Here is a 17,602-nt window from a genome sequence, read left to right as displayed (position 1 = left end):
TATTTCTATAGCGATGGAATATTAAATCTATACAGTAATAAGAACACTTGGATATAGTCAAAATTTCAAAATCTTTGGCGATTTTAGGGGATTATTAATCTTCAGAGTTTGGACTTGAACGTCACGGCCGAGCACCACTAGCCTATTTAAGTAATCACACAATAACTAGACAATTTAATTTAAATTAAAATGTTACATCAGTCTACATATTCTTAATTGTTTTGGGAATTTCCTGGTAAAATGAAGGTTAAAAAAACTATTATTTTGTATTTTATTTTGCTTTTCCACGGACCACCTGCAGTACCCTCACAGACTACTAGTGGTCCGCGGACCACAGTTTGGGAATGACTGGTTTAGATGATACGGTCTACTGTAGGGGTGTGTGAGATCGTTAGTATGTATACAAATATTTTTACTGACGGGGCGGCCTCTAGCTCACCCAGTAAGAGTGTTCTCCCCATTTTGGCTGAGTCCTGCAGTGGCGCGGGTTCAAATCCGACCTGCTGCCGTCCCCCATCTCTCTCTCCCCCTTTCTTGTCTATCCACTGTCACTACTTAATAAAGGGAATACCCCGAAAAAATAAATAAATATATTTACAGGTAAGAAGGATATATTCACTTCCGGCGTGGCGCTGTGGGGGTGAGACACGCAGTACGGAGCTCCCTGTTGACTTTTGAAATTATACTGTTTTAACATCGCCCTGGGCTTCAATTTGTGTTTTTGAGGAATCATACATTTGCGAGATAACGTATACTACACTTTGTGTCACGGCTGGAATGAGTGGCAAACCGAAATCCTCGCAGCAAATACTGTCAACACGACAGGCTAGTCTTGCTAGCAAACTTTCAGCTATAGCGGAGGACAGGGCTGGCGGCAAGATGGAAGATGTTGTATCCATGCCTCAACTGGTGTCTGAACTACTAAGCAGAGATCTGTTCTAACGGAAGATATCTCCACGTTGATTCAAGGGTCGCTAAAACCACTCCAGACCGCTGTGGAGGCTATACGACATACCGTCAACTTGTTCCAAACCAGACTAGCATCAACGGAGGCTATAGCTGGTGAGAACTTTGAGTGCTTGAATACTGCTGAAGTAACGATAAACACGCTGAAAGTGGCAAATCAAGAATTGTTAGACCGGGTGGATGATCTCGAGAACAGATCACGCAGGTCGAATCTGCGAATTGTGAATATTCCGGAGGGCAGTGAGAATGGCAAAGATCCAGTCAAATTCATGAAAAAGCTACTTATGGACTGTCTGGTGTCTTCGCTGAGCCACCTGAATTGGAGAGAGCACATAGATCCTTGGCTCCTAGACCAGCGCACGGGAAGCCTGCTAGAGCATTTGTTGTGTGCTTTCGAAGTTTTCAACAAAAAGAAGCAGCGCTGCGTTGGGCAAGGAGCCATGAGGTTGAGTTCCATGAAGCGAGCCTTCAGTTCTATCCCGACCTGAGTGCTACCCTGGCGAAAAAACGCAGGGCTTTCAACGGAATTAAATAAGCGTTGTATGAGAAGGGAGTGAAATTCCGCCTGGTGTATCCAGCCCGCCTGAAGGGGATCTTGGGGGAAGAGACGCTCACCTTTGATTCACCGGACGAAGCACAGGATTCTACGACAAGCGCATTTGGTCCTTCGAGTGAAGGGAGGTGATGGACTTAATACAAGCTTGGTGGAATTGATCTAGTCTGCTTGATAACTAGGTACTCCGCTCTTAATTGATAAAAGCACACTCGCCTTATTTAGCTTGTAAAATGTATGGCACTTTCATACTGATGTACATTGACAAATGTTGGGACTCTTGTAGATAACATAGTATTTAAAGGTTGTTCACCGGTAAGGCATCTTTAGCGAGCCTGCAGTTTATCCCAATTTGGGATCTAGACAGGCAGTTCACGCGCTATGGGTTTCAGTTTATGTATTTGTTGTGTGGGGTGTGGGGTGTTTCAGGTTAGGGGAAGGTGCGTCATGTGTTTTCACTGTGAGTCAGTTTTGTTAAGTATTTGTGGTCTACCAGTCTTGAGTTTTTTTTGTTATGAATAAAGGTAGGCTTAATCGAGACTTGGGTGAAGCTGTCAGGTTTATAAGCTGGAATGTCAAGGGGATGAATGGTCCTGTGAAACGAGCAAGAATATTTGCACATTTGAAATTTTTAAAATGTGAAATTGCATTTTTGCAAGAAACTCATTTATTAGTGAAAGATCAGTTCAGATTAAAGAAAACATGGGTGGGTCAATTATTTCATTCTGGATTTACTCATAGGTCTAGGGGGGTGGCTATCCTGATACATAAGAAAGTGCCATTTAACCCAACTAAGGTAATTTTAAGCCTGTCATACTGGTGAACGTATATGCTCCTAATTGGGACGATGAGGGATTTATTGAAAGAGTGTTAGCATCCATTCCAAGTCTCAATTCCCATTCTCTAATTTTTGGGGGAGATCTAAATTGTACAATTACTCCGTCTCTGGATCGTTCTAATTCTAAAGTAGAATTGATTATTTCTTCATTGATAGAGCACTGCTGTCTTTGGTTAAAAAAATTGAATACTCATCTATAGTTGAATCTGATCATGCCCGGGTACTTTTAGACCTTCCTTTATTACACAAAAGTGCGGAGTATACTCCATGGAGATTGGATTCTTCTTTATTGAAAGACAAGGGATTTTGTCAAATGATCTCATCAGCCATTGATGAGTTTCTTGATTTTAATAGAGGTGATGGTGTATCTCCAACTATTTTATGGGAGACACTCAAGGTTGTTATATATATAAATCCATGCTAAATAAAAGCAGAAGTTTAGAGCAGGAAAGATTGATCAAAGCTTTACAGGTGATAGATAGCCAATATTCAGCTTCCCCATGCCCGGAACTTTATAAAGAAAAAGTAGAACATCAGGCTAAGTATGAGTTGTTTGCGTCAGAAAAAACTGCAAGGATGTTGTTGAAATCACGGGGCATTATGTATGAACATGGGGAAAAGTTGGGTCGTCTATTAGCCCACCAGTTAAAGAGTAGAGCATCTGAGCAACATATCTCGTGTATTATTTGAGAAAATAGGGAACGTACGGTTGATCCTGTAGAAATGAATGATACATTTCATGCATTTTATTCTAAATTGTATTCATCTGAAGCTCCTAAAGACAATACAGTTATGGATAATTTTTTCAGCAATTTAAATATGCCCACAATTAGTGCAATCAGTAGAGCAGAATTAGAGCTCCCTGTTTCGCACACTGAAATTGCGGATGTGATTAGGAACATGCAAAATGGGAAGGCACCCGGCCCGGATGGGTACCCAGTTGAATTCTTTAAGAAATTTGCAGGGCAATTGATTCCACTTTTACTTGATATGTTTAATGACTCGAAAGCTAAAGGTACTTTGCCCAGGACTTTGACTGAAGCTTCCATAACTTTACTGTTAAAACCAGGGAAAGACGGAAAAGAATGGGTCATATCGCCCTATTTCCCTCCTTAATTGTGATATCAAAATATTGGCGAAAGCACTTGCACACTTGCCAGAGGTGATCTCCCCGGACCAAACGGGTTTTATGACGGGACGGCACTCTTTTTCGAATGTGCGCCGCCTTCTAAACGTCTTATACTCACCAGCGTCCAGTGTGGTGGCAGAAGTGGTCATTTCATTGGACGCTGAAAAGGCATTTGATAGGGTAGAGTGGAGTTATTTGTTTGAATGTTTGAGTAGATTTGGTTTTGGCCCTAATTTTAGATCTTGGATTGAGCTTTTATACTTTAGTCCAAAGGCTTCGGTAGTTACCCATGGGTATCATTCCAAATTCTTTTCCCTGACGCGTCAGGGATCACCAATAAGTCCACTTCTGTTTGCTTTAGTTATTGAACCTCTCTCTATTGTGTTCAAGTCAAAGCCTGAAATATGTGGAATTCATAGATGGGGATTGACCCATAAGTTATATCTGTATGCGGATGATTTATTGTTGTACCTATCAGACCCTATACATTGTATTCCCCATGTTTTGAATATATTGCAAACATTCAATCAGTTTTCTCTGATTATAAACTTAACCTAACTAAAAGTGAGTGTTTTCCTATAAATGCCTTGGCCCGGTCTCTTCAGGACTCAGATTTACCTTTTTGTATGTCCAGAGATGGGTTTAAGTATTTAGGTATTAATCTGACTCCAACCTTTCCTGAGCTATACCATAAAAACTTTACTCCATTAGTAGACAAATTAAAATCCGATTTTCAGAGGTGGAATGCCATTAATTTGTCATTGGTTGGTAGGATTAACTGTATTAAAATGAATGTTCTCCCTAGATTCCTTTATCTGCCTAAATTATTCTTTCAATCTCTTGATAGGTGTATAACATCATTTATTTGGGCAGGTAAAGCTCGTAGGCTTCAAAAGAGACTCCTTCAAAGACATCGTTCCAATGGAGGCTTGGGTCTGCCAAATTTACAGTTCTACTATTGGGCGGCTAACTGCCAGAAAATACTTTATTGGTGTCAGTCACCAGATATGGACTGGTGTGAATCTGAGAATAACTCGTGTCCGTCAACATCACTCTTAGCTTTAGTAACTTCTAAAATCCCTTTGGCGATTTCAACACATACCTCAAATCCAACGGTCAGCAATACATTACGTATTTGGCTACAGTTTAGAAAACATTTGGGTCTTCCTGATTTTTCCATTCAAGCCCCAATTTGCCATAATCATTTATTTTTAACAGCTAGAATAGATGCAACCTTTTTGGAGTGGAAAAGGCAAGGCCTTGTCAGATTTAAAGATTTTTATAAGGATGGTGTATTTGCAAGTTTCAAAGGCATATGTGAAAAATTTGATCTCCCCTGCTCAAACCATTTTAGATATTTACAGATTCGTCACTTTATTCGTAGTAATACGACGGCTTTTCCAAATGTATCAGAGCCATCCGGTTTGGATGATATCTTGGAAGTGTCTTCTAAATTAAAGGGACTTATTTCCAGAATTTATAATATCATCACTTCCCATAGCGACAATACTCTGGATAAGATTAAAGCAAAGTGGGATGATGAACTAGGAGAGACGATATTGGATAGTACATGGGAGGAAGCTGTGCGTAGGGTAAATGGGACAACATCCTGTGCTCGTTTGAGCTTAATCCAGTTTAAAGTTTTACATAAGACACATTTTTCTAGAGCTAAACTGGCAAAAATATTTTTAGGCATGAATGAAAAGTGTAGCAGGTGTAATAGTGCTCCAGCAACCTTGACCCACATGTTCTGGTCATGCCCACGTTTGGATCAATTTTGGTCAGGGGTCTACAAAACGTTATCTGAAGTTATAGAAATAGGATGTGAGCCTAATGTATATACTTCAATCTTTGGAACAGTGCAGAGTGACCATGTAGGGCTTGCTAGATATAAGGATGTATTAGCCTTCTCAACTTTGATTGCCAGGCGGCAAATTCTTTTACATTGGAAATCCCCATATCCACCAAAAGTATCTGTATGGCTGACTGATCTTATGATGTATCTGAAATTGGAGAAGATAAAGTCTGCACTTAGGGGGTCTGAAAACCTTTTTTATGGTATCTGGAACCCATTAATAACGTATTTTGAAAAACTTAAGTCTCTTCCTGAGATTCCCTAATGACATGTAAAGCACTTTGACAGTTTGATGACAGAGGCCTAATGAAGTCTGCATTATTGTCTTATGTACTATTGGGATGGCTTTTTTTTTTTTTTTTTAATATCACTGGATTTTGTGTAAATGTACAGGTGACTCACTATTATCTTTTGTTTGATTGGTGACATACTGAGACGCACAGAGGTTCTGATGAGGGTGGGTTTGGGGGAGGGAGACCACAGGGGTTTTTGTTTTGAAATGAAAAAGTAAAACGAATATATTTCATGTGAGACTGTAACTTCATTGTTCTGTACGAATAAAAAGAGAGTTAAAAAAAAAAAAAAAAAGAAGGATATATTCATGATTTGAGCCCCATGAACGGTTATTTGTACCTCTTTTGGGGAGTGGGTTCTTTCATATTTTTGGAGGGGGACAAATCTACCTCTTCTAAATATTGGGGGGGACATATCGCCTGCATCCCCCGAAATCTACGCCTATGGCTGAAACAATTATAGTTTCATGCCGTTTGATATTGCTGAGCAGGATGCCAAGGTCCAGCAGGTGTGGACTCCAGTAATTAGCTGCCGGGTCAGGTCAAAAAGAGAACAACAAAAAAACAAACACTGTTGCTGTTTAACAGACGCCGACACGACTAATTGGTGGATCAGTTTGACCTGAAGCGAGACAAGTTTTTGTCTTATTAAGCACAGATTTGTGCTTTGTTTAATCCGTTTTTCTTCTCTGAGACATCCCTCTTTAATGAAGGGCACTTGTGTTTGCTGCCTCATTGTTTTCTGTTTCATTGGGAAAAAACACCACAGATCGGGCTCTTTCACAGTCACACTTCCAGCTTTCACATTATTGCTTCATCAAACGATTTAAAGTAGAGCAGTGTCGGCAAAGAACTAAAAATACTTAAAACAATTTGAATCCCCAGTAGCTAGTGATATTTTCCATTCCTTAGGTTGGTTGTAGGCTTAAATTGCGCTATGTTCATTTCATTTATTGTCTCTACAAAGTGACACTGCCTCTCTTATTTTGCCCTGGAGAGGAAGCCAAGTCCCACGTGCTTCGACTCAACACTAGTAGTTGATGTATAATTTATGCTCATAATGAACAGCTTTTAACATATTCTATATCTTAATACAACTTGTTTTTTCCCCCATGGTCTCCATCATTAAACTTGCATAGTGATAGCTTAGTAATTGGTGCTGGGAAACTAAGAGGCACACAGTGTATTTGTGGCTGCCCCCGTTCCCTTGCGTTCCTTTGACTTGGAGTCCCCAAGCTTGTTAAAAAGGTTGGGGAGTTGGAGTTTTCACCCTTGCATTTCAACAGGAACTTCATTTCAGCAAAGGATGGTCAGTTACGGCAAACCGAGCTGCGATCAATGCGTTTTAAAAAAGCCATTTCAAGACCTTGACGCTCACGAAAGCCGCAGCTGTTCTGCATGTTGAATTGTCTGGCCCGCCGTTTTAGAGTATTGATTGGAAAGTGGGTCATAATTTAAAGGTGTCACCTTGGACTGAGATTGTATGTTGGGGAAATTTACATCTAAATTGCTCCTGGCCTTGCACCTTGTCTCTCTTGGTTTAGTTTGAGAGCAGTGGCCATCAGGACACAAAAATCGACTAATTAACCACTAACAGGCTGATAGAAAAGTGCTCTTTGGTGCCCGTTAACTATTAAGCTCAAGGTAGGTGAAGTGAAACAAGCTCAGAACAAAACTGCGCGGGGATGACAAAGAATATAAAAAGGAGGCGGGGAGGAGGAAGAGAGCCGAGTCTTAAAGCAAAGAGAAAAAGCAGGAAGCTTACTCCCAAGTGATCTGTCAGTCAAAAAGAAGGCTTTATTTAGATGCTGTGATTTCATTATTTGTGAGACTTCCTGTCGAATCCTTCACTTATTCCTCACCGCAGTGGAGCTTCTGTAATGAAAGGCATTTATCATCTGCAAAACGACAAACGTGCAGATGAAAGTGTCTGTTTTGCCAGAGATAATTGCTAAATCCCCGTCTTTTTCCTGCACCAGCCGCGCTCACCTCACCTCATGGTGCTATTGACAGCTTAATAATTTTGCCCCTGCAGCCTGAAATTAGCTTGATCTTATCTGCCAGGAGTCCTTTCTCCATATTGATTTAAGATATTAAGCCTGTCAGTATGCATACAAAAGGTGCCGTGTGACAGGTTTATTGCCTGTTTCACTCATTAGACTCCACACCTCAAACTCAGCGAGTGAGCGGAGAGTTAGCCCAAGCTGTTCTTGGTTCAAATCCCCCAGTACTTATTCATTATCCAGACTGTCACTCTGTTGCATCTCCTGCAAGTTTAACTTCCCTTCATGCAGCTTTGTTTCTGAGGATCTATTGTTTGAAGATCTCAAAGAGACAAATCCTCGAACCAATGGAGAGATTCACTTTTCATATTAAGATAAAGCCTCCGTCTTGACAAAAGCCTTTCCTGTGTCTTTTGACACGCTTGTTATCGAGACTTTTCTGGTATCCATACACATTCACAATCCGAGCCCTCCCCCCAAATTAATCTCGCCGCTTCCGTCTCTTTATCCTCCGCATCCCGACCAGCGGCAGCTGAAGCTGGCAGACTCCCCTGACATTTGTTTACCACGCCATCAATCAGGCCCTTGTCACTGACGCCTCTCAGGCAGCAGATCCTGCAGACAACTCCAAGACGCCGCTTGGCACGTTACGACTGCAGCCTCCACTAAAGCTTTCAACTGCCACATGGGACAGAGAGAGAGAGAGGGGGGAAGCACCAAGGAGCTCCTCTTTGTATTTAAACATCAGATGGTTGTGCCCTATTTATGTCGGTGTGATGTCTATGTGTGCATTGTTTTAGAGGAGTGATTTGGGAATAAGCTGGAAATGTATAGCTTGTGTATAAAAAGTGCATATTCCACTGGACCTTTTTTTTTTTTTTTTGACACAAAAGTGTCGTTCCCTCATTAAAGGTCTTGGTAAAGTCTTGCCTCTGAACTTGCTTTGACGAATAAATTGTATTCAAATGAACATACTGCCAAATTATTTATAGTTATTCCAAATGTTAGCCGTTTTAGTCCCAAGTTTTTTAAACAACTTAACACTTGCTTAAGACAGTTTTTATGAAACAGGAAGCCATCCAGAATCAAATTATGAGTCTTACAAAGACCAATAGAGGAGGTCTAAATGCCACAAATGTTACTTCTACTGGGCTGCACGGGCCAGAAGACTAACCCTCTCCACATACCGGGGTGGAAACAAATTGAAAGTTTTCATCTTTATAACCTCCCACCGTCATCATTTCCTTTCATACCACCACTTAAATCTTCAAAAACTATGAGATGTAATCCAATTATTATACACATGTATAAGGTGTGGATGGAGGACTATAAAAAATAGCTTTTGATATTTCTATCATTTGTGAATAATAACATAAAAACTATGTTAAAAAAGGTCCCATATTGTAAAAAGGGAGCTTTCTATGCCTTTTCTTTTATTATAAAGCAGGTCGAGGTGCTATAAAAATACTGTGAAAATATCAAAACCCTCAATTTACAGAGAAATGCTCACAGCCCATTTTAAGAAACTGTGCCTTTAAACAAGCTGTCAGGACCTCTGTATGGTTGTCATGTCATAACTATACTATCTATCTATCTATCTATCTATCTATCTATCTATATATATATATATATATATATTTATATAGATATAGGTAAAAAGTGCCACTACAGTGCCCTTACAGTAATTCCCCGGCTGCAATGACAGTGCAGAGACTCCGAGGGCGCAGATGCACCAGGAACCCGCGGGCACTGACCAATCAGAGCAGGTTGGGCTTTTTCAGAAGGGGGCCTTAAAGAGACAGGCGCTAAAATGGAAAGTGTTTCAGACAGAGGGTGAATACAGGTATTAGGAATGTGTTTTTTGAACATTAAAGCATGTAAACATGTTCTAGTAGAAAAAAAACCCCAAAAAGAGGTATTAACCTAATAAATGAACATAATATGGGACCTTTTAAAAGCCACATCAGTTTGAAATACTGTTGAATCTCTTTTTTAAAACTTTTAGAAGAGATGTTGTACTTCTGACAGCCTTGCTATGACATGGTGATAGTACTGTAGAAACATGTTCTCGTAATAAAACAAGAGAGAATGGTTCTTTGTAAAAGATGTCCTCGAGTTCATCGTCACACAAAACTGCAGTTCATACACCATCACTTGAGGCACCTTGGCTATCCTTGATCAGACTCATTTCTAACCGCCTAGTCCTTATCTCACACCTCACTGGGATTCTTTCATATATTCTAAATCATTTCTTCAGGGTGTTTGTTCTTTGATTTGGTTGTGTACGGCTACATCGGAACAATTAAACATCCTTGTCACCTTAGTTTTGCCTTCACTGGCTTACATCTGCACCTTTCAAAAGAGCTCTGGGAAACCAATTATTTATCATCTGTGTAAACAGCCCTTGATGTCAGTCATGTTGTTTCATCGCCTTCAATCTTACTTGTGGCTTTTTTTTTATGTATCATATACATAGTAAAAGCATGCTGAAACACACTATCATTTTTGTGCAAATTGTAGCCTGGAGTGGTGAGTAACTTTCTGTTGACCGAATTGATCTTTGAGGAGAACATCACAGCTATGGTGTATTACTTGAATGTGCATGAAAATGACTCCTTTTTTCAGCAGGAATTTATTTTTGACTTCAGCCCCGCTAAATAACACAGCCTCTACATAATGATCACACGCTCATTAAGGCTGCAGAATCTGCTGCTTTTTAGTGTTTCCTGCGTTTAACATGCAGAGGATGCAGCCGAATCTTTTCGTGTGAAGGAAGCGGCTTTGGGTTTTTGAAAATTAAACAAAAGCTCCTTTGCAGCTCCTTCTCCCTGCTCATCCAGACTCCTGTCCTGTCTCTGCTGATTTCCTGCCAGGTGCGGATCTGCAGGTTTGCCAAACCAAAGGCCCGACCTGCTGTTCCAAGAAAATGGAGGAGCGGTATCAGGTGGCCGCACGCAGCAACATGGAGTCTGGTCTGCAAGTCGTCAGTGCTCAACTCAAACGTCTTATCATCCACAACGCCGCCATATTCCAAGGTAAGCAGTGAGCGCAGTTTGTTTCAAACAGACAAGATGTTTTTTTTTTTTTACAGTCAGTATCCACTTTCTTGGCACCACATCCCTGTTCACATCAGCAGCTCACTCCTCCAGACGGTGAGTCACATAAAAATAAATCAGAAGCATAATGCACGCAGACAGGGATGAGACGCTCAGCTGCTGTTCAACTAAATGTTAGAATGGCAGAGACGTGTGGTTAAAGTGACTTTCGATGTAGTGTGGTTGTCGGGGCCAGACATGTTGTTCCAGAAAGTGACAGCCTCCTGAGATTTTGGCGCACTGCAGTCAGTGATGACAGTTATTCACAGAGTGGAAAACACCAGTCAGCAGTGGTCCTGGGTAGCACTCACAGATGAGAGAGGTCAGAGGAAACTGACTGTGTATGAGTGGTTTTAGCTAACAGATGCATGCAGAATAAGACACTGAGGTTCAACTGCTGTCAGCTGACGAAGGTACAGGAGGCAGGTGACTGCTGAAAGTGAATGACTGAACACTTAAATGACACCTGGTCTAACAATGCAGGAACAGCATGAAATCAGCATTTCCTTGCTGAGTTGAGACTGCTCTGAGCTACTTCCTCTCTTTTTTCCTCTCTCCTTTATTCTTGGCTAAACCAAAGTTTCTCAAAGTTGTTTGCGAAAACCTTTGATCAAGCAGCAACAAAGACCATAAATAAGGTCAAATAATTCTATTCAAGGAATAGTTTGACATCTTGGGAGCTAAATACTTATTACCTTTGTTGTTAGAGTGAGATGAGGAGATTGATACCATTTTAAAGTCTGTAAAGTAAATATGAAGCTACAGCCAACAGCTGGTTAGATTTGATTAATTATAGGGTAATAAAATATTAAATACTAATCATTGTGAAACAAAAACCTTTAGTGTGGCCCACAGACTTGGAAAAAAATTAAAAATTTTTATTTTAATTTAACCTTTATTTATCCAGGTAAGTTGATTGAGAACAACTTCTCATTTGCAACGGTGACCTGTCACTTTCACACAGTTACACATCCATACCTGGAAGCTGCCCAGTCCAACCACAGTCTGATCTGCTGGCCACTGAGCAGCTCTACTGGAGCGGTTGGAGGTTAAGGGTGATAATGAGGGAGGGACAAGCACTTTCCCCACCGCATCTCTAACCTTTAGGCCACCACTGCCCATTGAAGTGGTATCAACTGTCTCATGTAACTCTCTGCAAGAAAGTGGATCAATGTATACCTCATGTCAAACTATTCCTTTAATACACATATTTGACTGTTCACAACCAAAAAGTGACAATGTAACAAGGGCTATGGACAAAAATAGATGTTTGGCTAGCCCTGGCAGGAGCTCCTTATGCACTGGTAGACTATTGTCCACCAGAAAGAGAATGGATTCTCAAAAAATGAAAAAGATGCTATTATTGTTATCATGGCTAGATGATTAAAAGCATGTAGCCATGATTAAGAAAAAAGTCTTTCCAACACTTTTGTGTAACAGAACGCACCTTTGCTCAATTTGCCATTCTTTTGTAATTTTGTAATTTCTACTACACAGCAAAGATAATGTTACATTGGCTCACTTTAAACAAAAACTTCATTTTTAAGTGACGGCTGTCAACTTGAACTGGTTTTGAGTGAACTCCTGGACAACAAAGGGGTACCCAACTTTTCTTCCACACTGCAGCCATATGAGCAAATATGAAAATTGAAATATCCTTTCATGTTTATTGTTTAGTTTTTGTTATCATGCTACACAGGGCTTTTCAATCCAGCGCAGCAGCTCTGTTTACTGTCACTGGGTTTCCACTTGAAGTGGGATGTGCAGACTCACTGGGCCAACAGTTTTCTGAGAGCCCACACTCATTGGTTGTGATACGCAGCACCATCCTGACATGCCAATTAAAACTTGAGGTTTAATGGGGACCGTGGGGTCTGCTTGACTTGGTTGTTACACACTAACTATGTTAGAGACTGCTGCTGTGGTTTGGCTGTACTTTCCTAGAAGGGGTTCAATGCTAATTGCTTTAGCATAGGGCTTGAGAGAATTCCCCAAACAGCCCGCGGACTGAAATCCTTTATAACATCCTGGTCTTATCTGTTTCCTCTTCTTCATTTTCATCCTCCTTCTCTTTTCTTCTTTTCTTCTTTTCTCTCTCTCTCTGACCCTGTAATCTTCTCTCTCCATCTCTGTCTCGCTCAATCTACTTGACTTTTCTTTCTCCTTCTTTCTCCCTCCGTCTGGCTCTTCCTCTCACATTCGTGCTACACTGTTGGGAATTGAGTGCATGCCTTGTTTGCCATCTTCTTTGCTGCTCTCTCTCTCTCTCTCTTTTCTTCTGCGCTCACTTCTGCCAGAGATCAAAGGGCTTCCCCTCTCCACTCCTCTATCTTTGTCTCTGAGTGCTCTCTCTATCCCTGCATCCCCCTCTCCTTCCAGCTCCACCTGCCCCGCTCTGCTTTCCCAAGCCTCAGACTACACAAGAGGTTTTCGCCCTTTTGAAGTCAACTTCTCCAAACAATAGAAAAAGTAATGGCTCTGTCTATCTTTGACTTTTAAGCAGCAAGATGACAGGCTGCTTTAACATAAGGCTTCTTCAAGATCAATACCAGGAAATAGGTAAGGCATTAGGAATTTCTAATGATGCGTGGCGCACAATGTCTCATATGCCATTTGCCAATCTAATGAGCCCGAGCTGATCTCTTTACAGTAAACCAGGGAAATAATGTAATGGATAAACTGCAGCATCCACTCTGATATGTGACAGACTCTTGGATTACATTTTGATTCACATAAGCGAGATCATAACATCATCTTCCCCCGCGTGCTGTGATTGCCACACTCTCAATGGCCTGATGTTGTCAATTTCGTTCAAAATGAGAATCTGTAAACCTGCGCAGGATCCATCTTGAAATCTAATCTTTTAAATGAGAGGATGATCTTGTGCATGTTGAGAATTTAATTTAGAAAATAAATGATGGAGTCCAATATTTCTCAGGAGTGTATTAGTAAGTGATGCTGCACGTCATTGAGCAGCCTAGAGATGACTGGATACGTGGAATGTATTGCAGAGTTTTAGTCAGTGCTGAGCAAAGAGGACAGTGGGGAGTTAACATTAGAGCACGTAAAGGGGCACTACACTGATCTTACACATCAACATCAGTCACAGGGAGTACTACCAGTGTCAAGAAGCTACTTGAGAAAAGTTATCAGTCACTCATTACCTTCTACTACATAATGCAAAACAAAAATTACATTAGTTTAATAATTACCTATGTAATAAAATAGAGTAGAAATAGAAACCGAAACATTGTGGTTTAACAAGCAGCTAGCCTACACTTTGAACAATGTTAAAAAAAGTGAACAATACCCATCACAAAGGTCAGAATTTACTGTAAGCTTGCAACCTCAAATTGCATACCTGTCTCCTAGAAATCACATTTACATACTTCCTATTTGTTTGGGCACTATTTTTTAAAGAAATGTTATTGCTGCCTGGCTTATGTTTACCGGCAACATTTTGCCCAGAGAAGGAAGTACTACATTTATTACCGCCTGCAATTTATGGGGAGGTGGTTGAAGTGTGGGTGGGCATACAGAGACCAAGACCACCATCTTTCCCTAACCTTAACCAAGTACTGCAAGTACCTAAACATAACCATTCTAAGGTTTAATGATGCTGTAAATGCTATGAGGGGATATTGTATTGCAAGATCAGATATTTTATGGTCAGTATGCACAAATATGTGCAGTATCAACATTTTACAACTTAGCTGATACTTTCTTTAAAACATTTCCTCATTATGTTGATAAAAAATATTGTAGAAAATGTATTTGCTGTAGCAAATTGGAATTCAATAAATTGACTGCAGGAGGGCGACCCCGAGCTCACCCAGTAAGAGTGTTCGCCCCGTGTAGGCTGGGTCCTTTGCAGCGTCCCGGGTTGGAGTCCGGCCTGCGGCACTTTGCTGCGTGTCACCCCCCATCTCTCTTTCCTGTCTATCCACTGTCACTATCTAATAAAGGGAAAAGCCCCCCAAAAAATAATCTTTAAAATTTGTTTTACTGTTTTATCCAACTATCAGTTTACAATTATATAAAAGAGACATTTTAGTCTTGCTTACCTAAAAGAAAATTATTGAATTTTCTGCAGTTTGACTAATTGCGTAATTAATTGTTTGAGCACTTGAGTATGTAAACAGACGAACGATGCAAGGAAGTGAGGTGGGAAGTCGGCGTGTGTATGTGTGGAGGGAAACTCACTCTACGAGGCTGGAACAAGTCCTAAACAATGTTGTTACACTGTGGCTCAGCTTAATTAAGCACATATTTATGTTTGTGCTGGGATTATGGCCTACTGCACATCTCACATCATCCTCTCTACCTCACCCATCTCCTCTGTCTTTATCCTCTGTGTAACTGCCCGGCGATGCAGAAACTCATTGAAAACCATCTTCTGGCATTCTGGGTGATTGGCAGCTCTAATTGTTGTTATTTCCCTGGCGAGTGGCGCTACTGCTGCTGCTGCTGCTGCTGCTGCTGCTGCTGCCTGAGCCTGCAGATTAGAAATTAGATTATCCTCCTCTGTTAATGAGACACGCTTTTATTTAACGTTTTAAAAATGATTTGTTGAGGTTGTTATTGTGTAAGAGCTGAAAGCCACCCGTGGCTGTGTGGCAAGGGCAGGCAAGATCTGGGGAATGTTTTGTTGTGCGGTCCTTGTGTAAAATGACACATCATAAAATGAGCCTCTCCTGACTGCTGTGCTGAGAACAAGAGCGCTCGGTTTCATCACAGATCCCTGCTCCTCTGCTCTGTCTTTACCCAGAGGGGAGTCACACTCAAGTCCAAAGAGCAAACCCAATTAATAAACATGAGAGGACAGGGTTGGCCCGATTGCTTATATAGTCAAATATGTGGGAAGGCAAGTTGAGCAGCGTGAGTGTGTGTGTGTGTGTGTGTGTGTGTGCAGATATCAGAGAGTCTGTGTGATATCTGCTGAAAAAAGTGGGCCATCCAGCCTGGTGCTCCTGGAATGACTCAATGAGTCCATAGAAGGCTGGCTCAGTGGGGTGTTCGAAAACAGGTCTGACTTGGACTACTTTCAGGCAGCATGAGGGCGATCTGTATGTGGCTTCACTCGTCGCTGCGAGGCAGGGGAGCTTTCTCCACTTTCCTCTGATCTCACAGGGGCCAGCTCTGCAGATGAGCGGGAGTTTGGAAGGATGCTCATATATTTTTTATCAGATATAAAGACAACGGGCAACCCGCAATGTGCACTGCTCGACAAAGTTGCAGAATATCCATGAGGACATACACACGCACACGCACACACACACACACACACACACACACACACACACTGCAAAATTGAAAAAGTTCACTCAACAAAAGTGTGAATAAATCTTCTTTTGTGTCCTTGAGTTCCTCACACCTCATTCCTAGCGGGCCAACAAATTAGCATCTCATTAGCAGTCTCAAAAAAAATTCTATCGACTTCCTCCGCTTCTTCTGGACGGGTTTTAATTACTCTGAGTGTATAAGGAATTTGAATGTTAGACACCCTGTGGCCCCGGGGGGGAGGGGGTTGTTGACCTTGAGAAGAGTTTGCCCTCATTTGTCTCCGATTGTGCTGAATGGACACTCGCCGTGGCAGTAACCCAAACGAGATGTGGCAGGAGGTGGATGATGCAGAACCTGGCAGGCTCGAGTGGCCTTTCCATTCAGCAGCCAATAATCAAAATCAGATCTCGCTGCCCTCTGCATGCAATTGCTGTCTCCTGCTCGTTAGCCATCCGCTCGATTCAAAGTGCTGCTGGCGTCTGGCCTTAGCAGACCTTCCCTCTGTTCTCTTCCCATCATCTGCTTTCCAATAATCATCCCCTGCCTCACGCTCTCCATGGAGTCATTTTGTCTTCTGGAGAAGTTTTCCCGGAGTAATCCAATAAGAGTGAGGACTGGTGCCATGTATGCCTGCCGCGAGATGTCTGAGGTTGTTTACTCGCTGCCCCGGGCTAATCTAATAACTTAATGATGGGGAGAGGCAGTTTTGCCATGTCCAATGGGTTCCTTCGAGCATTGTTTATCAGAAACGATGGGGTTTACCAGCCATTACCACATCTTCTTCTCTCAACTTGTAATTTCATTTGAACATAATTGCTGTGTTTTATCATTATGCGTCACTTCTTGGTTCGCTTCTAATGAGCTTTTCGGGACTTTCCTTGCACTCTGCTGGGCTGGCAAACTGTTACAGATACAGATTTATACTTAATAAAAGCGGTGTAATACTGAGAAGCGCGCTGTCTGTTTGAGTTCTGAGTTTTCTTGGTGCTCTGGAGCCACAAAGGGGAAAGTAAGAGTGTATCTTTGCAGTAAACAACCTGAGAGAATATTTTAGTGTTAGTCAGCCTGAGGAAGAAACATTAGCTGTGGCAGCTATAGACACATACAGCAAGCACCGAAACATCCAGGCACAGCAAATACACCAGGAAATACACCCTCTCTTCTTAGTATTTCTTCTCATTATCCAGTCTGGTGCTTGTATTTTTAATATGAAACAGTGAAAAGTTTACAAAGCGTATACAAATGAGATGGTGCAGTTTGCCACTGAATTAAGATGACATGGTCTGCATGGGAATCTTCTATGTGTGTCAGGCAGGAGCCTAGTTCCAGACAGAAACTCGTGACTAGTAATACTTCACCTTTTTTTTTTTATTTTTTTTTAATGAAAGGACAATTCCAGCGCAAAATGAATCTAGGGGTTAATAACATATGTGTACCGAGCCGTTCTCTGGGATATGTTTTCATGCTAATCGAATGAGTCTTGAAACAAGCTAGCGCAAACCGGTGATTAGCTTCTAATGCTAGCTTTCAGGGAGGGTAAATCGCAATTTTATACTACTAACAAGGCTCAAAATAGCACCACACTTC

At 41.4% G+C, this 17,602-nt stretch overlaps 1 protein-coding gene across 1 annotated transcript in view; it reads left to right on the top strand.

The window, feature by feature from the left end:
* Window positions 1-17,602, top strand: part of gpc3 (glypican 3) — a 134,484-nt gene that overhangs the window by 5,769 nt on the left and 111,113 nt on the right. The window contains exon 3 of the mRNA XM_028588837.1: window positions 10,511-10,672. Coding sequence (XP_028444638.1) covers window positions 10,511-10,672 — 162 coding nt within the window. The remainder of the gene's footprint in view (window positions 1-10,510; window positions 10,673-17,602) is intronic.

The sequence above is a fragment of the Perca flavescens genome, chromosome 10 (genome assembly GCF_004354835.1).
Source record: "Perca flavescens isolate YP-PL-M2 chromosome 10, PFLA_1.0, whole genome shotgun sequence".
In the NCBI taxonomy this organism is placed as follows: domain Eukaryota; kingdom Metazoa; phylum Chordata; class Actinopteri; order Perciformes; family Percidae; genus Perca; species Perca flavescens.
The sequence above is the reverse complement of the archived record's forward strand: the minus strand, read 5'-3'. Positions and strand labels throughout refer to the sequence as shown.